The sequence below is a fragment of the Physeter macrocephalus genome, chromosome 9 (assembly GCF_002837175.3).
Source record: "Physeter macrocephalus isolate SW-GA chromosome 9, ASM283717v5, whole genome shotgun sequence".
NCBI classification, from domain to species: Eukaryota; Metazoa; Chordata; class Mammalia; order Artiodactyla; family Physeteridae; genus Physeter; species Physeter macrocephalus.
Window position 1 is genome coordinate 40,979,837 of NC_041222.1, and position 26,115 is coordinate 41,005,951.

At 37.7% G+C, this 26,115-nt stretch overlaps 1 protein-coding gene across 14 annotated transcripts in view; it reads left to right on the top strand.

The window, feature by feature from the left end:
* Nucleotides 1-26,115, top strand: part of TRPM3 (transient receptor potential cation channel subfamily M member 3) — an 832,361-nt gene that overhangs the window by 580,481 nt on the left and 225,765 nt on the right. For all 14 annotated transcript variants that reach the window (XM_024126887.2, XM_024126889.2, XM_024126890.2 and 11 more), the window contains exons 4-5: nucleotides 10,119-10,332; nucleotides 13,648-13,772. In XM_024126887.2, coding sequence (XP_023982655.1) covers nucleotides 10,119-10,332; nucleotides 13,648-13,772 — 339 coding nt within the window. The remainder of the gene's footprint in view (nucleotides 1-10,118; nucleotides 10,333-13,647; nucleotides 13,773-26,115) is intronic.

The following is a 26,115-nucleotide window of genomic DNA, read 5'->3' on the forward strand; positions in this document are numbered from 1 at the left end:
TTACTAATCATCTCTTCCAGTTAATGCTGAGCTGACTTATAGACCAGGTAAGTATAACCTAATTAAGGACTTGTATTTAAACTTCTTAAGTCACCCACATAATTCTCTTTGGGTTTTCCCTTGCTGTTTACTCAGCTTATTAGATCAGGTTGAGCCCCTTATTACAGTTTTTGTATAATTTAGAGAATTATTCCTGTGCTTCATTTTCCCACTTAGAGCTGTAACTGTTGAGTCAGCCAGGATGCAAGCCTTCTTCTCTGAGCATTACCAGAGAGTGTGTGAGAGGGAGTAGGCAAAACTGAGGAGATACTCAGGGGGTTGGGGAGGCTGTCGGCTGCATGACATCTACAACCTTATACTCTTAAAATGCTTTAGGATTAAATCTGATTTTTTAAAAATTATCTTTCTTTGCATTATGCAGATTTGATCTGGGAATCATTGGCTGACATGCACAAAATACATTAAATAAATCCCAGTTCACAAAACAAAATAGCTAATCACTGGACTATAGCTAACTAAGAAGCTTTATATAGCGTGGTATGGTTTTTGAGGGGTTTTGTAATTGCTCTGTTGCTTTCCAGTTTCCACCGTGAAATCTCTAGACCATTAGACTGGCAGTACCTTTGGTAAACCTTTCTGAAGCTGGGAATAAAACTAGAATGTATCAATATCACTTAAACTTTTGATCTCAATCACAGACCTATAGAGAAGGAAGAACCGACATTCCTCAAGAAACTCATCTTGTTCTAGAAAATTTTATACAAAAACAATTCTGGCAGAAAATTCATAGAGTACCCCTGCATCTAGGTCATATGCTCAGTGAAGTTTTATATTATTTCTAAACCTTTAGCTTGGCTTATCAGCATCCATCAACTGGAAGCACCTGTTATCTAACATTGAAGAACCACAAAAGCAATATTGAATAAATTACAATGGCATTTTCATTCCCAGAGTTTTGTGGGTCATCAAACTAGGAATCCAGTAACAGTGACACCTTACATTTGCATTCCACATATTTTCTTTCTAGGGAACTTTTGCATACATTAAACCACCATAAGCATTAAACATTTGGTGCAAAACCAACGGCTCCATGGACTTGGAAAGCTGATATCAGCAAAATGGTCTCAGCAGTCTGATGCAACATATTCTCCTTGGCCACAACTTTAATTAAAAATACTCATTTAAAATGGAGCTACAAAGAATTAGAAAATGAAATGATGTTTTGTCACGGATCTCAACAGAAAGGAAAATGGGACAAATTCCCACTACAGGCTCGGAAGAAAGGCATTGAAAATACTGTTAAAATAGATTTAGCTGTAGTAGTTCCATTACTCAGAAAAAGTACTACTGAAATATACCAATTGGTTATTTCCCCAAATTAAAGATGGCTTCACAGTGAGAGTTAGAAAGATTTGTCATTTACCATTTCCTAGAGTGTAACCAGATTTGTTGTTCTGTAAATATCCTCCCTTTTCATTTAAAAAGCTGGGCAAATTGATGTGAATAAAAATTTAGGGCTGAAAAGGTGACAGATTAATTATCAGAGACAAATTGCTCCACAGCAAGTCAAGATCAGAATACCAAAGGAAGATTATTATTATTTTAAATTAAACAACCCCAGCCTATTCTAAGTAGTGATGGCTGCTTCTCCACTTTCCAGGCTTCACCCGCCCTGGGTGTTGTAAAGCGAAGGATACTGTCTGGTTTGTGACACCTCTGTACCAGTTTAATGCAGTGAGGCCATAGTAAAGTTGAATTCTGCTTTGACAAGTGAATAGTAACATTTCTAGTGATGAAGCAGGTTAGAGTGGCTTTAGAAAAAACTGCAGTGAAATCACCTGCTAAACAAAAATAAATTTAGCAACTGGAAAAAGCAAAAACTCAAGAGTTTTAGTTACCAACGCCCTCTGCCATTTGAACAAAAGAAAAGCTCTAGTTTGCTATTATAGTCTCACTTGAAAAATTTCATTTGTAAGTTTGTGGTTTGGAATTCAAAGTACATGTTTTTGTGAAAATCATGCTTGTATGCATTGGCCTCCAAAGCACCTAAGAGTAGATCAAATAGTACAATTTCAAGTAGAGCTAACTTCTGTTTTATACAGTACATTCTTTAGATGCTCTTCTGAATCTCATTAGCTCATCACACAGGCTTTCTGCTGCCAGGCAGAGGCACTAATGATGGCAGTGCAGGCATGGGTAACTCATTTGAGCTCAGTTTATTTCTAGAAATTAAAATTAAGGCGCTAAGGGCATGAGGGAGAAGGATAGGATAGGTAGCCAGACAGAGGTAGCATTTTCCCTCTGGACAGGTACTTTTTATAACTTGCACCAGTCACTCCTCAGATAGCTCAGAGTTGAGAAACAAAGGGCTACTTTGAAGGGGACATTAAAGAGCTAACGGCAAGTTATCTGGATCCTGTTGTATGCAGAAGTCATTTATAATGCTAGTGCTTGTAACTCTTATCCAATTTACATATACTGATTTTTCTGCCATTCCAGGCATTTCCCAGAATTTAATCTTTAGTGTTCTTTGTGGTGGTCAGGATCACCCTTATTTCACAAGAGAGGGTCTCAAACTGATCACATGACTTACAGTGCCAGTACTGTAACTGATGCTAGAGTGTGATGCCACACGTGATTGGGAAACCTGTAAATAGGAGCACACATCACCACATCAGAGTACTGCCCAGGTAACAAAATTTAATATACACATTAGGAAGATTTCTTGTTATTTGTAAGGTGATCCCTTGGCAATTAATGAGCTCACAAGTGGACAGTCAAAATTGCTTATCTTGACAAGCGAAATAGCTCCTAATTTCAAATCACATTGACCTTTGAGCAGGAATTGATTAATTGCTCTGGGTACAACCATTTATGACCTTGAAGCTGCTGATTCAGCACCTGAATTAACTGTTATATTACAAGCACTGGGAGAATTACTGAATAACCTGATTTTTATGGGTATAAGAATATAATTTAAAAATTGAAATCTCCAGGTAATCATAAAGTGTCATTTTATCCCTTAGTTTTAATTATCGTCTTATCCCTAAACTGTTTCCTTGAGCTGCTAAACAATAACATACAAAAAGTAACAAATTGATTCATTTAAATGCTTCCTTTTTAAAAAACTCTTTTATTCTCCAAGGAAAGGAAAAAATAAATCTAAAATAATGGCCAACATTAAAGGAACGGTCCACCCAGTATTTATGTTATTTATCAGTTTCTGGATAATCAGGGGTGGGCTGTCATTATTCATGTGTTCCTTTGTATAAGAATTAATCCTGGTGAGAAAGAATTAGGTAGTTGAGGGGCTTCCCTGGTGGCGCAGTGGTTGAGAGTCCGCCTGCCGATGCAGGGGACGTGGGTTCGTGCCCCGGTCCGGGGGGATCCCACATGCCACGGAGTGGCTGGGCCCGTGAGCCGGGGCCGCTGAGCCTGCGCGTCCGGAGCCGTGGTTGAGAGTCCGCCTGCCAATGCAGGAGACACGGGTTCGTGCCCCGGTCTGGGAAGATCCCACATGCCGCAGAGCGGCTGGGCGCGTGAGCCATGGCCGCTGAGCCTGCGCGTCCGGAGCCTGTGCTCCGCAACAGGGGAGGCCACAACAGTGGGAGGCCCGCGTACCGCAAAAAAAAAAAATAAATAAATAAAAAGAATTAGGTAGTTGAAATTGAGTAGCTTATCAGTGGCTGCACTTTCCTGCTTCTCATGGCCTGAGTAATTTTCCATTATTTCCTCCATTCTTCTCTTTGATTTTTCTGTAAAATATTGAGTGTTCTTTCTTCCCTTGGTCCCAGTGATAAACGCCTGACACACCACTTATAATCTTTGGTCTGGGGAAGATTTGTAATCCTTGCTACTCCTGTGGTCCCTGGGGAGCTAGTTAGAAATGCAAAACCTCAAGTCCCACCTCATACCTACTGAATCAGAACCTGCATTTTTGAGGTCCCCTGGGTGAGTTTTGCATGTTAAAGTTTGAGAAGCACAGCTCAACCTAGAGTTTCCAGTGTAACAGTAGCTTTAATAATGGGTTAGGTGAGTGGTTAATTACTAGATAACTAATTCTGACTCCCAGTCACTCACCTTCCCTGGGTCTCAGTGTCATCTGTAAAGCAGAAGAACTGAAATAGAGTATTTCTAGTTCCCATGATTGCTAAGATATTTCTAAACTCCCTTTTATTTCTAAGATTGTAACTACATCATAGCCAGTACTGAAAGGCTTATCGAAAATCATAGGTCAGACCAAACATGATCCCTCCACTCAAAGATCTTGCAAATAGGGAGATAAAACTGACACAAACAAGAAACAACCGGAAAAAAATATATATTAGACAAAGTTTGACTGAGAGTTTTATTGAGTCAACATGAGCTTGCATTCCAAGGAGCAGTCAATAAGAGCCTTTAAAAGACAAGAATGATTTATGTAGATGAAAGGGGAGGGACTGGGTTTTCTAGGACTTGGGGAATAACATTAGCCAAATACAGAGAGAAGGAAGGGGGGAAACGCCTCTTAAATAAGTAGGGTAAGGCCAAATTGTGGGGACCATGACAGGCAGAATGGGAGTTTATGTATGATGTAACTATTTGAATTGAGAAATAATATGATCAAAAAGGAATTGGGGAAAGAAATCTGCCTGTTGGTGTCTCATTGAGAACACAGAGTTAGAGGAGCCAGTGGGACTGTTGCCGCAACCCAAAATGACATCCTAGTAAAGAGCATTCTTATTTATTCTTTTTTTTTTAACATCTTTATTGGAGTATAATTGTTTTACAATGGTGTGTTAGTTTCTGCTTCACAACAAAGTGAATCAGTTATACATATACATATGTTCCCATATCTCTTCCCTCTTGCATCTCCCTCTTATTTATTCTTAAAATAGCAACTGAAGCAATAGAAGGAAAGGCCTGGATGAGAGCACCATTTGAGAAATGGATCGTTAGGACTCGCAGACTGCTTTGTTGTAAGTGAAGGAAAAGGAGAGGTAAGGAGAGAGGAGGCATTTATGTTTTTGAGGTCAAGAGCAATGACCTGGAGTCAGAGAGACCTGGGGTGTGAATCCTGTCATCACCACTTAATAGCTGTTGAACTTACTGTTCTTTCCTGTCCCCCATAAATGTGGATGCCACCAACCTCATAATTGGGAGGAGTCCATGAAATGATGCATGTAAAGCACACAGTGTGTATGTACCTGGAACACAAGGGATTTGATTGTAGGTTTGGGGTTTTTTCTCAGTAGTTAAGAAATTGAGAGTAGAGAGAAATATGCATAGAGAGCCTATGAGCAACATGACCTTACCCAGGCCAGACACTGAATACCTCTGTTTGTTCGTCTGTAGGACAGAGAACCAGGGACAAGGTGATCTAAGGTCATTCATTTATTCCCCCACTGGAGCACTTATTAACTGAGTAACAAGTGTTTCGTGATCACCAGCAAGCTTTTCTTCGTTTCCTAGCTAGGAAAAAGATAAAGCTGGTTCAAAAGGAATTTTAACATATTCCCTAGATTCATTGGCCACTTTCCAATGAACTGCTCACATGATCAGTAAATTGGGTTCCTTATTGGTAAGTTGTAACTTTAGAAGCCCCAAAGGGAATTATTTACCAAGTGAGACTTATTCCTAAAAATAATTGAACTCCATAATATGTTATTTTTTAATATTTATTTATTTATTATTTATTTATTTTATTTTATTTTGGCTGTGCCAGGTCTTAGTTGTGACGTGTGCAATATCTTCATTGCTAGCACGTGGGATCTTTAGTTGCGTCATGCGGGCTTCTTAGTTGTGGCATGTGAACTCTTAGTTGCAGCATGCATGTGGGATCTAGTTCCCCGACCAGGGATCAAAGCCAGGCCCCTTGCATTGGGAGCATGGAGTCTTACCCACTAGATCACAGGGAAGTCCCCATAATATGTTATTTAGCTAGGTTACACGTACTAAAATTATTACACAATCTCTGTAGTGATTTAGTATGATTGCCATATCTCTTCACATTGAGTTAATTAGTAATGTATGTGTGTCTGTTCCCAGACACTACCTGTGGCTCAGAATCTCACATTATTTACCTGGCTAAATGAAACATGCAGGTGGGGTTGCTCAGTGAGGCATCTTGAAGTTCCAAAAGCCATAATCACACTACTTTTCTTGTTTTTCAAAACATTTTACTGTTCTCATGTAAGCCTTCTCTAATCATTGAGACTACAGCTTTAGAGTTCTTCAGAAATTTTAGGAACTTCTATCTAGGCTTGCAAGGGGCACATAATTTTAGAAGGATTTTTATACTTTAGATGTTTTTCTATATTTAGAAGTGTAATTTATATCTCACCTTAGAAGAATATGGATTCTTATTTAGTTGGGGTTTTTTGAAGGAATAAGAAAGTGATACTGAAATAAAGATACTGAATAATTTGAGAAGCAGTTTCTTAGTATCTCCTACAATGAACACTCTTGGTTTGTATAGTTTGGAAGCCTTGTGAGTCTCAGTTCTAGTTTATTTTACTAAATATCCCTTTCTAGAATTATTCAAAATGGTATAAATTTAATCTAGTAAAGCTACCAAATTTTAACTACTTAAGTAGCATAAATTCAGTGTACAGGCACAGAAAACATTTTATTCTTTTATTTTATAGCGTTCATTATATAGATAGCTTTCTTATAAACAGTCACTCAATGAGATAATAAATATAACAATAGATAATTTTAAAAGCTTTTATTTAAGAAACCCTTGTATTTGCTTCCGCCACTGCAGTACCCTCTCTCCAGCCCCAAGGCTCCTTGCATGACACAAAAGCACATGTTGTTGTTGAAGATTTCTGCTGATAGATATCTGAAAGTTCTTGCCCTCTACATGAGAGTTTGTGTACAAAATATGCGGTTTCCCACATTGTAAACTCTAGTTAAATTCTATTGATATAAGTGATATAATTCTTTTTTTAAACATATTTATTGGAGTATAATTGCTTTACAATGTTGTCTTAGTTTCTGCTGTATAACAAAGTGAATCAGCTATATGTATACAGATATCCCCATATCCCCTCCCTCTTGCACCTCCCTCCCACCCTCCATATCCCACCCCTCTAGGTGGTCAGAAAGCATCGAGCTGATCTCCCTGTGCTATGCAACTGCTTCCCACTAGCTATTATATCACTTATTTTATACACTACCAAATGTAAAATAAGTGATATAATTCTTTTGATATAATGTACTTAGCTAAAATTGCCATCCTTTACTCTTTCCATTCTGGAATTGATTTTTGCTGAGTAGATTAAATCAATATAGAACCAGCTTGTTAGATTCTAACACTTCTTTGGATTTCTAGTATATGTATATGGGAAGCTTTAGCTTTTTTATATTTCTTGATTATGCAGCTTAATTTATCAAGCTACTTTCATATTTTGTATGTTTGTGCCTCACATTTCTGCTAAATATATTTAAAATATACTTTAACAAAAGAATTGACATAATTTTTAAGGTTTTTGCAACAGTGGGGTCTCCCCGATCCAAAAAATATTACAATAAATTGTCATCTCCTGCATAACCTTTTTTATTTATACATCCAAAAGCATGTTTGTATGATTACATGCAAGTCTATTCTTTTTGTGGTTATGCAACTTCAACATTAATACTTCACAAATTCCAAAATTAAAACTTTTCTCTCCCACACAATATATAGACTTTAGAATGCTTTGACTCTAATTACTACTCCCTAATTTATATCCTATATTATCCAGTGCTTTAGTTCTATCCCTTTCCACCATATATTACACACTATTATCATTTTATATTTTACAACCAGTGCTTTTTAAGATTTACCCTGTATGTGCTAATATCTTTGTTTACCATTCTTTCTTGTATCTCAGATCATCCATCTGGGATCATGTAACTTCTTCCTGCTACATATATCTTAAAATTTCCTTCAGTGAAGTCTGCTAGAAGTAAATTCTCAGTTTTGTTAGTCTAAAAATGTCTGTAATATGCTCTCATTTTGGAAAGATATTTTTGCTGAATTCTACACTGACAGATAATTTCTCTTTGCAAATCGAAGACATTGTTCTGGCATCCATTGTTACTGTTGAAACTAAGCCATCAGTCTAATGACTGTTTCTTTGTAGGTAATCTGTCTTTTTTTTCTAGCTCCTTTTGAAGGCTTTTCCCCCTACCCTTTGGTGTTCTCTATGAGGTATCTGTGCGTAGGGTTTCTTTTTATTTATCTTGCTTGGGATTCATTGAGCTTCTTGAATCTGAGAATTAGTATCTTTTAGTAATTCTGAGAAATTTCCAACCAATATCTCTTCAAGTATTGCCTCTTCCACATTATCTCTTTTATTTCTATCTAGAATTCTGATTACGTCCTCTAAAATTCTCAAATTTTCTTCTATGTGTTCAATTCCTCTATTTTTCTAGGCTGCATCTGGCTTATTTCTCTGGATCTATAGTTAACATGTCTGATCTGTAGTTTCATTTATCCCCTGTATTCTTCATTTAAATTGTTATATTTTAATTTCTAGAAGTTCTCTTTTTTACTCTTTTTCAAATGTATGTGATCATTTTTTTATAATCACTTGTTCTTTATTCATATGTTCAATTTTCTCATTTATGTTTTTTAACATATTAAATGTAGCTATTTCATATTCTCTGTCTGAGCATTTCAGTATCTTTGAGGATCTTATTCTGCTACCCATTGTCTTTTGGTTCTCATTCATGTTGCTTTACTTCCTTTTGTAATTTGTGATTTTATTTTTTTACAATGAAATGCTTATTTTCCCATGGGAATTATTTGAGACCTGGATTGATGATGTATTCCTCCACAAAGAATTTGCATTTACTTCTGACAGTTATCTGGAGCCATTACCCCACCAGAACCATCTTATATTAAATACTCTGGTGTTTCTCAAACCACACTGATAGTGTGAATGTGGACCAGAACCTGTATGAGGACCCACTTTTGTTTATAAATAACCAGAGGAGAATTTTTTTTTCCCATCTGCTGAGAATCAAGGTTGAGGCAGGCAAGTTTCCTTGCTCCATTCTTCTGACCATCAGCCTTATTTATTTTTCTTTCTTACACTTGAGAGTGGAGCCCTTTGAAGTATCCCAGCTTTATGTGGGGTCTCTCCTTAAGGCACTTAGGCACCCCCATACTGCATTAAGCTACCAAAGCAGATGCTCATGGTCTTCCAGGATTCCGGAGAAAGCCTCAAGGCCAAAGCTTGCTTTGGTATTTCCTTACCTCCCGAGATTCCAGCTTCCACTTTGTTTAGGTATCTGAATATTCTCTCTTTACATGCCACCTCAGCAATACATTTCAAAAGGCTTTCAAGTGCATTTGCCCAGTATTCCACTTGTTTCCAGCTAGAAATGAAATGTTTATATAATTAAAGACCTAAATGAGTATGTATATATATATATAGTTATATAGATGTTTATCATTATATGTATTTATAGCATTTTATTTATATATACTTATCATAACTTTATTTCCAGTTGCATCTGGTAATACCTTGATATCTGCTATGCACTTCAATTTTTGTCAACTATTCTACAAAAATAATTGGAATGACTTCTGTCACTTTTCTTTGAAAGATAAAGAAAACATTTGGTATGCAGTTATTTTTAGATTTAAATAAATATAATCAGCTGTTACCATATTTTTAAATTCTTGTTACATTATGTAGAACTGTAGAATTTTTCAAAACCTCTCAAAATAATAGGGTCACAGAAACAGTCATATCTAGGTCCAGTTGGTATAGAGGGATTATTTATATTGAAAATGTTAGCCAGATTTGAACTGTTGCACAAATTTTAAGGTTGGTAAAATATAAATACGATCTCCTTTGAGCAAAGAACCCATCCCAGGGAAAGTTGTGTTTACACTGCATTTTAGAAAGTTAAATAATTTAAAAATTTGTAGTTATTCAGAATTTCAAGAACACCTTTAAAATGGTGTATCCCTTTGTCTAGAAGGCTCTTTTGGTAAAGCAATTGATTTGCCCCTTTTAAAAAATCTAGCTTTTATAAGACGTTTTCTTCAAGTAACTATACATATCATTGCAATCAGTAAAGATAAGCAGCCACAGTCAGCCCTGCCCTGTCTCCCTAATCAATGGTCGTCCTTCTTCTAGTACGTACGAGTATCTTTCGATACAAAACCTGATCTCCTGCTACACCTGATGACCAAGGAATGGCAATTGGAGCTTCCCAAGCTTCTCATCTCAGTTCATGGGGGCCTACAGAACTTTGAACTCCAGCCAAAACTCAAGCAAGTCTTTGGGAAAGGTCTCATCAAAGCAGCCATGACAACTGGAGCATGGATATTCACTGGAGGTGTTAACACAGGTAATTGGAAGTGGGACAGAGAAGGGCAACATAAGGCCACGAGAATGTTGTGACTAAGATCATTTTCTCCTGAGGCTAAATATATTTACATTCCCCCACCTCATCCGCTACACCTGTGTGTCCACACCTGCTGGTTATTGCTCCTTTCACTGAGTCTCTCTCCTTCCTTTACCTAAATGATAACTGTACTGTCATTTCTCAACCAAGAAGAATTATTTACACTTAAGAAACAGATTGGGATATTTAATACTTGACTCTACAGAATTTATAAACACGACTAGTGGAATTTCACAGGATATTTTCAATACCTCAATTTGCCAAATAGGCATCCAGTAATTTTGTAAGGAATAACTTTTGCTCTAAATTGGAGACTCTGTACTTTAAGTGATTGTAAGTTTGATGCAAATAGCCTTAGATTTTGCAAAAAGCCCTTTCCATCTGGGGAGACAGCAAAGTGTGGAGTAACATGTGTTTATTATTTAAAGTATTTCATTGAATCAACTGTGCACCAACAGAAGACACACCGCACTCTGAACTCCAAGCAGTTTTTTCTACCTGCCAAATGAGTTTCTATATTGTGATCCAGGCAAGCTGTCAAATCAATTCTTACAAACCCACTTAGAGTTAAGTGCTTATCTGCAGAACATTATGAATGTGCAGCAGATAATGGAATGGATGCTGTAAATGTTTTAATATATTTCCCCAGCCTGAGTCAGAAGTGCCAATTGGAAGAGACAGGTAATGCTGCAGTAAATTAATTCAGACTTGTTTCAAGACTCAAAGTCTGCGCATGTGGACACATTTGAAGTTAGTGGGACATGCTGAACATAACCCTGAACCAACTAGTTTTAAATAAAATGTTATCTCAATGTTGTTTACTCATTTGTTTGTAGTTTAGATGATGTTTGAGTGAGACCTGCGCTCAGAATTCTCCTCCATACCTAGGAGTTGTGAACATTCAGCTCACAACAATATAGGTTCATTTACACAGCGAAATCTGCATATTGCCTGTGCCCATCGTTGTATGTGAAACCTTGACTCAGTCTGTATAGTGACATGATCTTAGAATGACCTGCTTAGCCGGCCCTTTACTGTTTACTTTGTGGTGATCAAATATCTACAGAGCAGTTTTCTTTCGTGGCTGTTCAGGCTTTAAGCTCCAACTTTCACTCACAGTTTAACAGGCATCATTTGCCTATAATTATTCAGTCTTTTGCTTTCCTGGCATAACCTGCATCTCCTGTGGAGATCAACTCAAAGGTTTCTGAAAGAAATACTTACCAATCTTCTGTTCGGGGGAACTTGGAACATTGTTTATTGTTTTTCTTCTTTTGTGAAATGCATCCAATATCAAAAGAAGAATTAACAGCGTAAATGTTGTAAACCAAAGAGTTCACCTCTGCCTCTCTCCAGGCATAGTGTTCAGTCCAACACTCAAAGTGTGTTCGATTGAATGCTCAGCCTGGGTAAAAGGTGAAGGCGTAATTGTGGCAGATGGAGGGAGGGGCTACCATGAAGTTAACCTTCTTGTCCAGGACTGGACCCCAAATGAGTTTTGCATATAAATAGGAAAAAACTTAACACTAATATTCACACCTTTACTCTTGTATTTGGTTTTCTTTATCAGTACTTTCTCTTAGAAGATCCATAGATGAGATAGTAAGTGAAATTGATATTCTTCCCAGCATTCCCAGCACAGCTCAGCATGGATTAGTGACTACTTACACTACTCTGTTGTTTGATTCTTTTTTAAAGGAGGCTCTTTCTGTTTGATCTTATGAATATTTCAGAATTGAGTTGTTCACACATGTCTGTTGTCTCCTGTGATTAAATTGCCTGGTGTGTTTTGTGTGCTTAGTTAGTTCAGTGCCCAGTTCCTGAGCCCTCACTCTGTGCTGGCACCTGAAGAGAGTAAGACGCTAATCTCCAACCTTCCCCTCAATGAGTTTACTCTGAGCAGAGACATCCTCACATGTGATTATGAACCAAAGAAGAATATGTTCAGTGACATATTGAACTATTCAAAATATACAAACTGCAACCCTGTTCAAATGGAGAAGAAATCAAATCCAACTCAGCTTTCATATAGGAGGTGGAACTAGGTGTGAGTTTTTCCTTGAAGAATGGGTGGAATTTTCCTTAAAGTATAAATGGAAGCATCTTTTCTTAGAGAATGTATTTTTTTTTTTTTTGCGGTACGCGGGCCTCTCACCGTTGTGGCCTCTCCCGCTGCGGAGCGTAGGCCCAGCGGCCATGGCTCACAGGCCCAGCCTCTCTGCGGCATGTGGGATCCTCCCGGACCGGGGCACGAACCCACGTCCCCTGCATCGGCAGGCGGACGCTCAACCACTGCGCCACCAGGGAAGCCTGAGAATGTATTTTATATCTTCTGTAAAAATGATCACTTGAGAGAGAAGTTAAAAGATTAGAAATTATATCTTCTTTAAATGGTTTATTAAAAGATAAAAGGTAGTTCCCTACCATCTTGTAAACTGAATTTTCTCACTCTTAACTATGGTGAGGAAAGGCGTGGTGATGGGAAGGCCGTTATGACAGAAGAGGAAAATAATTAGAATGATGTCTAAAAAGGTGTATTTATGTATTTTTAACATAAATTTTCCACAGAATATGTCAACATTTTCTTTACAAGCAGGTTCTCCACATTATGTGTCCATAAATAAGAAGGTGAAATCAAGATTAACAAAATCTGAGCTAAGTAATTACTCTCTATGCTGACCCTAACTCATACACAAACTGTGGTATAGATTTAATATATTAGTATTTATGATGCTTTTTATAGGATATTGTCATGGTATTAGTTCTTAGTCATACTAACACATCATTATACTTATAATACAAGAAAAGATTCTCTAGGTTTAAAGTATCGTATTTATTCTTTTTTTTTTAAATGAAGTTTTATTATTACTTTGGCTACGCGGCTTGTGGGATCTTAGTTCCCTGACCAGGGATCGAACCCATGGCCCTTGCAGTGGAAGTGCAGAGTCCTAACCACTGGACCACCAGGGAAGTCCCTGTATTTATTCTTTTTATAGATATTGTATACATCTTTTTTTTCATATGAGTAGAATAAGAAATGTATTACTGGAGTTCATATACAAGTCCAGCAAATGTATCTGGCATTAGAGCTGCAAGTTTATGTTCTCTCCTGAACACGTGTAGTTCGTGTAGAAATGTGTCAAAACTTTATATTCAGTGCATTTAATCTTAGGAAAAACAGTTACCGCAATTTCCTTTAGATCAATGGAAAGTAGTTGCTTTAAAAGGCAAGAGTAATACTTCTCTTTTTCCTCTTAGGTGTTATTCGTCATGTTGGAGATGCCTTGAAGGACCATGCATCTAAGTCTCGAGGGAAGATATGTACCATAGGTATCGCCCCTTGGGGAATTGTGGAAAACCAGGAGGACCTGATTGGAAGAGATGTAAGTCCTGGGAGCTCCCTGTATGTGACTTCTCATAGAGGTGATATCAAAAGAGTAAAATAAAATTAGAATTCAAACTATACATACTGGATTACTCTGTCAGTCCCCACCTCCCAAATGAAACTGATGTTAGGAATAGTTATGGGAGACTGTTTATTTTCCAGAATCTATCTATGTGAACTCCATGTCAGTTCTTAGGATTAGGAAAGGTCCTAAGTAAGACTTATCAGCTACCCTCTTGGTTTGAATCAAGCAATGGTCTTTTATCACCCATCAAATTTTGCAAGTGCTCTTGGCACAGTTATGTTAAGATTAATTAACAACATGAATTCATTGACTGATACATAAAATGAGGACTTTCCTCACCCCAGGTCTCCCGCTTCTTTATTTGAGTGCCCTTCACCTAGGACAGGAGGCTACAGAGGGAGATTCTTACCATTCAAACTTGTGGCTTCCCTGGTTGGCCTTTCCTTTGCTAAATGCTTGGGTGAAGAGTGGGCACAGTTGGGATCTTTATTTCCTGCTCAGGAACTACTCAGAAGCCCTTGACCAAACTCAGCAGGTTGTTAACCTCTCTTTCCTGTTCTGATGTCCGGAGCCACACACTGACCAATCAATCAACAGTTTTGCCAGAGAGAATTTGGTACTATTTTTTCTGAGTCACTGTCTTATTTCCAGAGTCTCTTTTTTGTTTGTTTAGAACCACAAACAGGTCATTCCCCACCTCCCTTCTAGGATTTTTCTCTCCTACTAACAACCAGACTTTTTCCCCAATGTAATACTTCCAGAATTCCACTGGTATGAGTTAAACTATGTACACAGATTGCCATGCATTATTTATTTCTTTTGTCCCCAATAATTTTAGCAATTAATTATTTATCAGTGCTTCTCTATATCAGATCAATACAATCCTCCATTCCCAATCAAGGCCTGCCATAGAGTAGTAAATGTGCTTCGCAGTTCTCTCTAAGTAACATGAAGTCTGTCTGAGTCAAAAAATATATATATATATATATTTTTTTTTAATCAAAGAGGTTGTGAAGTAACTGGTCCTAAACTGCTTCTTCTATTGTGTTGCAGTATAATGAAACCATCTTATTTCAGTGCAACACAGTATGTGCAATTTTTTTTAATGCAATGCAAAATACTTTGAATTTAAAAACCAAAGATCATGAAATGGAAGCAGTAAATAAACACTCTTTGAATCCTTCAGAACTTTATTTAAGTGATAAATAACTTTATTTTAAGTGATAAGAAATGTCCATATCTATGCTACCAAATTACATGTAGAAACACAAATTTATCCAGAATATGTAGAATAAGGAATGAGATAGTTTTATCAGAGTAAATATTCTCTTAACTAAAATATACTTGCTGTTTTGTATCATACAACAATTGAATATCTCAAGCAGCAATTCCCAAAGTGTTATGTTGGCAGGACTGACTGGAAGAGTAATACTAATTTTTTCAAAGTATCTGGGACTAGTCTTTGATGGAACATATTTGGGTTAATATTTGCCTTAGATTCCAAGTTGGCTTTTAAGTATATATCAGTTGCGAACTAGAACAAATACAGTTCTTAAAGAGTTAGAATATGCTAAAATGCCCCCTTATACCAAGAGCATCTGATAGTTCATTTTATTAACAAATGAATTAACTATTTAAAATGTCGTGATGATTCGGAAGTCATTTTTAAATGTTCATAGTTTCAGCATCTCTCTTGTAAACCTGAGTTGTTATTATTCAATTTTGTGGGGGAAAAACCGTTTTGGAACTTTCTCATGCAGATGAACTATGAATAAGTGAAAGCTGATTATTTCTTTATTCAAGATAGAGTAACCATATAATTACCTCAGCTGCCTAATTATTTGCAGAGAATGCTGGCCTACTGCCTTTCTGTGTCATTTTGTTTGTCTTCTAATTCTGTATGATTGTGGAAAGACAATACTTATATTGTATTTACTTGCCTTGCTGGGTTGGGAGAATCACCCCTAATTCATTTTCCTCCAATTCTAGCTTTTTTTCTCTGATTTCACCTCCTCATGTGCTCCTCTTTTTCACTCTTCTTTTCTTTTTCCCTGTATTTCTTACCTGTTCTCTGCCAATAGGAACTTACATATGCCTATGCCAACAGGACTTACTTACATTGTCTGACTTCCCAATGAAAAACTAGTCTTGATCCCAGTTCAGGGGGCAAAAAAAGCCACTTATAAGTTCAATAAAATGTGCACATTCATTGTCCCTGCTCACAGGGGTCTAATAAAGGCAAGCCATGGCTCACAAAGATCCAAGTGAACTTGCGGAGAGACCGAGAAAAGGAAGTAAAATTGGCAGGTTGTAGAGAGCACAGGAAAAACAATCGTATTTTCATTTTTTAGTAAATCTTTGACCAAGATCTATTGAATTTCAACCACTCTGGCATGTTTTTCCCCCAAAATTGGGAAACCAGAATACACATAGGACTTCTCAGGCTCTTATATAATAAAAGTTTGTTTTTCAAGTTATAAATTATTTGGAGCCAAAGTGCTGTTTTTTGTGAGGTTTTTTTATTTAATTTTTTAAAAAAAATCTGTGTACTGGCCTATTTAAGTGATTCGCTTTCCAATCGTGATTTTCTCTTTCCTATAGATTCTTTCCTCTTTTCTATTTATTTATTTATTTATTTATTTATTTAGCTGCACCGCGCGGCTTGTGGGATCTTAGTTCTCTGTCCAGGGATCGAACCCAGGCCCTTGGCAGTGAAAGTGAAGAGTCCTAACCACTGGACTGCCAGGGAATTCCCAAAAGTGCTGTTGGTATACAGGATTTATGACATTGTTTGAGGGACATTTAAATATGTGTTTATTATTCTAATGTATAATTTAAATGATAATTTAAAAGGAATATGATGTTAGGCTGTCATAAAAAGAAGTATTTGAATGAAATATGTAGTCACTGGTGAAAATCTCCCTAAAATTCATTAAAACAGAAGTGTTGTCTGGTAAGCTTCTTAAGTAGTTACAACAATTTTCATAGCTAACTTGATTTAATACCTTCTATCCTTTTTCTTCCATTTTATATAAACAAACACACATGTAAGAAACATCAAAAAGGAAACCTTATAGGATCAGACATCAGGTAGCAGAGAAAAACAACCAACATATTATTAAAAATCCTGACCACTTCAGAATTCTATCAAAATGCAATCATTTGAAAAAATAGGATTGTTGCATTTTTGGTCAAGTCTATGTCTATGTTCCAGAATAAGATTGAAGTGGCACAAAATAAAAGTCAAGGGGAATCTAGGAAATTTACTTGAAATAAATAAAAAAATAAGGATAAAAGAAAGGCTCTATATCTTATGCCAGATATTTTATTACAGTAGATTTATATCCAAACCAATAGAAAATATAGATCATTTTATTTCTGTGGGGGGTGGCTCTCAGATGAGCACTTTTAGAAGCTGAAAATTCAAGTACTACTAGAGTTATTTTACTGATAGAAGTAGTAGACATCACAGTTGCTATTCATCTTAGAATTTGAATATACCTTTGGAATGACACCTTAAAGACAAATACTAGCCCTAAAAATAAAGAAGAAAGATTAATTTGTCCTAGGGTGTGCTTCTAGATATTCTGAAAAATTTACTTCCTTTCAAGTCTGATCTCTTAACTAGACTTTAAAGATATAAGTCATGGGCTTCCCTGGTGGCGCAGTGGTTGAGAGTCCGCCTGCCGATGCAGGGGACGCGGGTTCGTGCCCTGGTCCGGGAGGATCCCGCATGCCGCAGAGCGGCTGGGCCCATGGGCCATGGCCGCTGGGCCTGCGCATCCGGAGCCTGTGCTCCGCAACGGGAGAGGCCGCAGCGGTGAGAGCCCCGCGTACCACACACACAAAAAAAAGATATAAGTCATGTATCTTTGGATTCTGAGTTCAACTTAGAGCCACACACATAGTAGGTACTCAATAAATATTGAGGAGATGGATTGGCCATGATGAAATTCAGGCTTCAGGGAAAATAAACATTATGGAAAAAATATAATGATAAATTTTATCTGGTTCACAACTTTACCACAACTTAATCTCTACTCATATTACAGAGCTTGATCATACTATAGTAACTATAGTCGAGGGATTTTTTAACCAAGTATCTGAATATAAAACTATTTTCTTATGTAGCAGCTCAAGTTGGGAGGTGGATGGTGAAGCCTCTACACGTTGGGGATAGAGACAAAGAAATGTGGAATGAGAAGAGGCTCTTCTGTAACCCCTTTGAAAGATGCATGATCCTCCCAACTGAGTGATAGAACTAGCCTTGATTCCTTAAATTTAAATACCTTCAACTCTGTTTAACCAAATCTTTCAATTCATAGATAAAAACAACAGACTTTGGTGAAGAATAATGCTATGAATACCGAGATAGTAACAATCTTTTGCCCTGCCATGAGACCTGAAAACGAATATTGTTCCGCTCTTAAGGTTAACTCCACCTCTGTGATGTCTCCATATTATTCCTACTGCTCTTGTCTTCTATGGCAACCCATAATCCTATACTTCCATCAAACTAAGCTCAAGGCTCCCTTCCACCAAGACGGCTTCCCTGACTTCACCCACAATATCATATGCCTGATTGTAGTTCTCCCACAACTGTCTTTTTCCCCAACTTAATTAAAAACTCCTCAAAAATAGGGATTAAATTGTTTTCTTTGTTTGATGGTAACCACTAACATAATACTTTGCATGAACATAAGGCATTGACATGTCACTTAAACTCTGTAAGATTTGATTTCTTCATCTCTAAGTTTACTATAAAACATTTGCTCTATTTTATACAACTTCGATGAGCATAATCATAATAGTAATTGTAATTTATTGAGCTCTTATTTGAAGAAGCTCTCTGTGATTGTATATATTAGCCTGCTGAGATATGTTTTATTCCATAAAAAAAAAAAAAAAAAAAAAAAAAAACTAAGCCAAGATCCACTGTCTCCACACCCCATACTCTTACTAGTATTGGGTTGGCCAAAAAGTTCATTCCGGTTTTCCCATAAAATCTTATGGGAAAACCCGAATGAACTTTTTGGCCAACCCAATAGTATGCCAAGTGATATATAAGAAAATATTTAATATTATGTTTTTATTGTTAGTTGAGATACTGGCAGATATCTTATGCCTGTAAATTGAACTCAAAAGTAGACTCAATGAGAGTGAGCTGAGCCCTTTTCTTTGTCCCTAAATATTCTCGATCTGTAATGATGATTATGAGAGTGTCACCAGTGTTAAGTCAAGAAAGAAATTCCAATGAATTGTGATTTTTATATGACTCATTTCAGACTTAGATTCTTGCTTTAGAAAACGGTCTGACCAGAATTGTTTCAAGTAATTGAACAGTTTCTGAAGCCTTTATGATTTGTCTTTTCCCAAATTTAGATTAACAAAACACATGCCAAATGAAAAATCTAGGCATGATCACAAGAAAAATCACTTTTCATTTTAGCCTGGGGATGAAAACACAAGGTAGATTTCCAAAGCATCATCTTATGTGGTTATTAAATTATCTTGACGTTCAATATCTTCTGTCTTCCCTAAGCTATAGATATATTCTCAGAATTTTATAACCTTTAGGAGTTGTTACATTTAATTGGCAAGTGTTCTTTTGATGTCATTTTTATATTTTAAGCCAAGAAAAATCAAGTTTAATAATGCAATTAATAATTCTAGTGTAGTTTTCAACTCAGTACATTTTTCATTTACTTCAAATGCAAGCCAAATGTGACTTCATACCATAAGCTCAGAAAACCTCCCAGGAGTGTTCTTACGTGGAGTTTTTTAGACTTCTATGACTAGGTTAGATAAGATATATTCAGAGGATGAGAGGAGAAGTTGAGACAAGGAGACCCACCCAAGTCTTTACAGTCATGAAGGAGCCAATGCTAGCTAAACCTGGTCCACACTCAGGTTCAGGGCTACATTCAGTGGCATGGGTAATACAGTTTCAGTAAATACAGTGTTGAGTTTGGATTTGGACATGTTGATTTCAAAGTTCCTTTGAAATATCTATGTGAAAATGTCCAGCAGGACAGTGAGAAAGATCTGGTTACCCACTTAGATTCAGAAGGTGTCTGCACAGAGATGATAATTAAAGCCACTGCAGTGGATGGATCACTACATACAGCAGAGTATGTAGAGTGATGAAAAGGAGGGCCTGATGATATCCCGGATCCTGGTGATAGCCAATATTTAACGGCTGAGCAGAGGAAAAGCACCCTGCGAAGGAGACCAGAGGAAGGGCTAAGAGGGAGGAGCAAAACCAGGGAGTATTTTAGAAGCCAAGGGAAGAGTGTGTTTTGAAAGGACTGAGTGAAGGGCAATGCCAAGTACAACTGAGAGTCTAAGGAAGAGAAGGTCTTGGAAGTGTTCATCCAGTTGATCAAGACAGACATCATTGGTATCACTGGTCAGAGCTGTTTCAGAAGCATGATGGAGGATCAAGCCATATTTCAATGGGTTGAGGAGGAAAAAAAAGAAGTAGAGATGGCAAGTAGAAACTACCTTTTAGAGGTTTGTCTGGGATGAGGAGAAGGGACATGAGTAGCCAAAGGGAGCCATAATTTGAGGGATTTTTTCTTCAAGATGGGAGAGACCTGAGTTTGTTTATATGTTTATGGTAGAAATGGAGTTAGGGATGGAGAGGAGATAATTAATGAAATAAGTCCTAGAGTGGCCCTGAGGTGATGGGGTCCAGAGCTAAAGAGGAGATTAACCATCTGTATCCTTGTAACCGAAGGAGACGAGGAAAGAATATGTAGGCAGAGAGTTGATGGCAGGATTTTGAAGTTTATCTGGAGGTTTATCATTTATCACTGAAAAAATAATAACAATGATAATATCAACACAATTGTAGAGTTTAATAAGTATCAGCATCCATCTAAGCACTTTACACAGATAGTCATTTAATCCTCATAATGGCACTCAGAAGTTTCTATTTTTAGTATCACTATAATCCTTCCCATTTTACTGATGGTGAAACTAAACAGAGTGAGATTAAGTAACTTGCCCAATGTTACATAACTAATAAATTATGTAGCTGGGATGTAAACCTAGGCCGTCCAATTCCCCAGATCATATTCTTACCTATTATGCGATATTACTTCTCCATATAAGAGCAACTATCATTTTTTTGAGTTCATATGTGGATCATTTCATGAGTTTTATATCTCATTGAATCCTAGTGACGTAGTTATAATCATTATTAATCTCCATTTACAAATGGAGACACTGAGACCAGAAGGTAAATAACCTGCCTTGGGTCATCCGGCTGGCAAATGTGTAAACACAGGAGTCAGATCATCTGCCAAACGAGGAGAGATAGTGTTTGGGGTCAGACGTATGAGGAGCATGGAGGATGGTAGTCATAGCCCCAGTGTAGAACAGGAACCAGAACTGATCAGAGCCTAGGGATGGAATGCCAGGCAGCTTAGAGGACCAGAGTGGGGCAGAATGGAGGTCATGAAATTATGATGCATCAGTGAATCCAGAGTAGAGGGAAGAGAATACGTTTTGAAGTCTCAAGGAAGATAATAATAATGCACTATTATATTAGTTATCTATCACCATATAACAGATTACCCCAAAACTTAACGATTTTAAACATTCATTATCTCACCGTTTCTGCGGATCAGGAATTTGTGAGTGGCTTAGCTGGGTGGTTCTGGCTTGGGGTCTCTCGTAAGGTCACAGTCAGGATGTCAGTTGGGGCTGCATCATCTGAAGGATTGAATGGGGTTACAGTACCCTCTTCCAACGTGACTCACTCACATGGCTATTGGGAGGAGTTTTCGCCACGTGGATCTCTCCAGGAGGCTGCCTTATTAACATGGCAACTGGCTCCCTGCAGAGTAGGTGATCCAAGAGAGCGAAGAGGAATCCTCTTATGACCTAGTTTTGGAAGCCACACACCATCACTTCTGTTTTATTCTACTTAGAAGTGTGTCACTGAATCCAGCCAGACTAAGGGAAGACTTTCAAAGAATTTCTGAACAAATTTTCATATCACCCCACTGATACGTGGTGATTTCTAAAGCAGGTAACCCCTTTCAGAACGCAAGGCCTTTTCCCACAGCCAGTAGGCCCTGTATCTGAATGGTTCACAGTCCACCTCAGGACAGGGCAGAGGCAGGCAAGCCTATTCGAGCAGAAAGCCTGAAATGGGGACGGTGCATCTCTGCAGCCCATGAGGTGAAGAACACATTTTCAAAGTGCTGCAAAAAGATGCAGTTTTTTTCCCGTGGATTTTAGTGGGAGTCATGCAGCTAAAGTATCTGGGCATTCTTTAGAGATGGATCCCTGGGTTTGCTGGTTTCTTGTTTGGATTGCTGAGCTGAGAGTCAGCATCTGGGTTTCAATATGACCCTGCTTCATACCTAGACTTGCAGCTGAGCTGCCTAAATAGGAAACAACAAGCCAGTGTTCCCTCTAGCTCAGGCCTTGCTATGATTTTGAGGATACACAGTGCCTTTCTTTTTTTATTTCATTCTCTCAGTCCCCTTGTTTCTTTACCTCAGACACAGATTGTTTCCCACTTCTCTGCAGTATACCCTCATCCCTCCCAGAAACGCATGCCTGATCTGAAGAGTGCCTTGCCACTCCTTTTGTATCTCTCTCTCCAAAGCACAAACCCCATTTTGCTGCCTGCTGGTGCCTTTCCTGACCTCTGTCTACTGTACAGTTCTGGAGAACTCATCTGGAAATAATCTGATCAGCTGTCAGCAGGATTTTAATGCCCGGCTGAGTCACTGACAAAAATGTCCAGCAGCAAAACCAACCATAATATCCTTTATAAATTTAAAATCAGGCTGGGTCCTCTGTCTTTCCTCTAAATGTCTCCTGCCCTGTAAAGGAATTTAAGGTCTACATGCGATTTATAGGAAACAGTGAGTTTAGTGGGGCAGATCTTGTCAAGACGCTTTACTTCTCTGAGCCTCTATAGTTTTGTCTTTAAAATAAGCATGAAATGGATTAATCCATGTAAAAGTGTCTATTCCAGTGCCTGGCATGCAATAAGTAGTCAAAGAATGCTAATTTTCTTCCTGCCTAAATTATAATCATGGTGCTAGTAGGAGGGAAAGAATGACTCAGTGGGCTACACATCCCCTACCCTGGTATTGCCTGGGGCAGGTTGACACACACCTCACCAGGTAATAACGTCTGGGATTGCAGAAGGCTGTGATTGATGACTCAGAAACCTGATTTAACTCAATTCAGTTCTGTTCAGGAAAGGAGTCACAGATACCCAAACTGCCCTTGCGTTGTGGAAAGCACCACAAAATGGAAGAGACCCCAAGATATGAGCGAACTACTTTTTTTGTGGCCAGCACACACAGAAGGTCATTGTTCTGTGCTACCTTGGAAAAGGCAAATGTATTTTTTAATACAGACTGTTCAGACTCAATTTTAGAGGTTGAAGGCCTTCAGAATTTATAGTCAAATCCTCTACCTTACAGATGAGAAAACCACCCTCCAAAAAGTTTCTTTCGATTAATATATTTTGAATATTTATTAGATGCAAGAGTATATGTCTCCTCAAGCCAGTCCAATACTTATCACATACATTTCCTAGAGAAATTCTGAATGGGTGTGTGAACGAATGAATGAATAAATTTGAAGACTTGCCCAAGTTCACAAAAGTAATTAGGGGAACTAGAACTTGAAGTCCCATCTCCTGACTTCCTACTAAGTACCCCTGGGTGAGACCAGAACATGCATGAAAATAGCTAGGAAAACTCCAGCAGGTGTCCTAGATCAGCTCCCAAATGATCGATTTCAGCCCATCCAAGTAAAATAAATGCAGCACGCTGCACCAACACACGAACGATGTTCAGTTTCTCCACAGGGTCTCTAGATCGGTTCTCTCCTGGCAATGATAATGGCCCTACAAATATCTTATATAAAGGCCCTCCACCTCATTAACTTCTTGAACAGCTTCTATTACATTCCCTCTTTGTTGGCAAAGTCAAGGTACACAGAGGCCTTAGAACCAGAGCTTTACCAATCAGCCAATACAAAGTGTGTACAATAGATTAATGAGTGAAATACTAAGTATCTAAAATCCATTTCTAAGCAGATTTCCCTTCTAGGTATAGATACCAATGTAGTTACCAATCATGAAAGATCACTTGATATGTAGTCCTTTCAGACACAATTCAGTCTTTCTCGACCCAGATGACTCATTTGAGCTACAAAACACAGAAAATTATTTGAATGACTCTCTTCTCAATTCTCTCAAGGATGATACATAACGTGGACCATCCCATATTCTTAGGAGAGAAGGTGATCCATTACATACCATGAATACTGCAGAGCATTAGGGCTTGATTCTCCCAGGAAACACTGGCTGAGAAACGTTCTAGAGTAATCTGTATACCTACAGGTCACAGTTGTTCTTGCTCTGCACACATGCACATGCACACACACACACACACACACATACACACACACACATACACACACACACACACACACATTTCCAAAAAAGTCCTTTTTATGTTATGCTCTTAACAATATAAGTTTTGCATTACCTCCAAAATTTTGTCAGAAGGCAAAATTCATTTGTATTCATGTGATACAAAGGCATTATTTTTTTCTATTTGAAAAACTTAACAGGAAGATCAGCAAATCTTTTGTAGATATGCAAATTGTAACTTGAACAAAAATAGACTGCTGGTATGTTTGTTATGAAGAATATTAAGTGGATTTTGTAGACAAGTTAGACCAAAATGCATTCCTCTGAAGTATTTGGGAAGTTATTTCCAACTTTGCAGTTAATCAACAAATATTTCCAGAATATCACCGTCTTAAATGACCTAGGGGGACATGCAGAAAAACCCACTTTGCATATTTTGGCAACTGATAAATTTGTTTTCTTTACTCATATTGATTGATTTAAATCCCTGTGTAAAACAAAAGTGACTGATTTGTCTCCCATCGTTTCATTTTGGTCACTAGTTTGCAACTGGAAAATCAGTTTATAGTTGTTAAGATAAAGCAGAATTTGAGAAGAAATTCACATTTGTAGATTGCCTACTAGGAGCCAGGCATGGTGCCAGGTACTTTGCACATATAATCTCATCTAACCCCCATGAGGTAAGTGGTTTTATCATTTCCCTGTTACAGATTAAAAATGTGAGACTCAGATTTACACAGCCATTGACAGAACTGGGATTCAAAGAGATTTCCATGCCTCAGACGTTCATGAGTGTTCCAGGATTCAACATACCTTCCTCCAATGATGACTGGAAAATAATTTAGGACATTTAACTTATTTTTTGGATTTATATCCTCCATTATTCGGCAGAAAAAATCCCTGCCAAAATATAACTACCTTTAACTTACTTTAACATAAGATCCAAAGAAATGGGGAGCACTAAGATGAAGAAATTAAAATTCATGAGTGACACTGTAAACTTGATCCTCTTATCATGATTAATTCAAATGTACAGTATTCCCAAAGAGCTGCTGCACCATGTTGCACAAGAAAAGAAGGTCAAAACTCAGAAGGCTGAAGCACCAATGTCCTTAGAATCCTGTGGTGGGGGAAACAGATATATAGAATATAGTCAGATGATTTAATTATGTTCTTTTATTTTCAGATTGTGGTGATTAAGTCAGGTTGACCCAGAATCATTTTCACTCCTTTATTTGAAAACGTCACTTTCACTGGTGGTCTTTAATTAAGCTCCCAAGAATTAGAAAACGTGCCCCGTATCTCATCTGGAGCGAGTGTCTGGAGTTCTCCATCACAAATAGTTTAACCTCTAGAAAATCCACTGTCCCATGCCCCTCACAGAACTGCTTTGGGGTTCCCTCCTTCTTGGCATGGAGCCTTGGGGAACTGCCGTTAGGAAAGAGAAAACAGTAAGCTAAAGCTTTTTCTTTTGTCCAAAAGTACAGTGCAGAGGTACTTTAAGAATAGGAGAAAGTCTTTCTGCTAAGCCTTTTTCAACAAAGCATTAATATTTATTAACTTGCACTCTGTTATAGAATGAATGTTTTATGATCAAAAATGCATAAGAGCAAAATGGAATTTTAACCACAAGCGACCTACTCTTCCAGTGATAAAGAACTCAGGATGGGGTTAGCCACCACTCTCTCTGTAGTTCAGGGGGGGCTCTCATTCACTCATCTAGACAAAGGAGTAATTGAATACTGCTCCATGTGATTACTGGAAACAATCACAAATTTATAGGCTTCATTTATAAATGACAGCCATCTAGAATAAGCTGTGAATTAATGTTATATTAGTGGTATATTAACAAATAGGGACATTTATTAAAAGGTCTGAAAGATATTTCAAAAGCTCAGAATT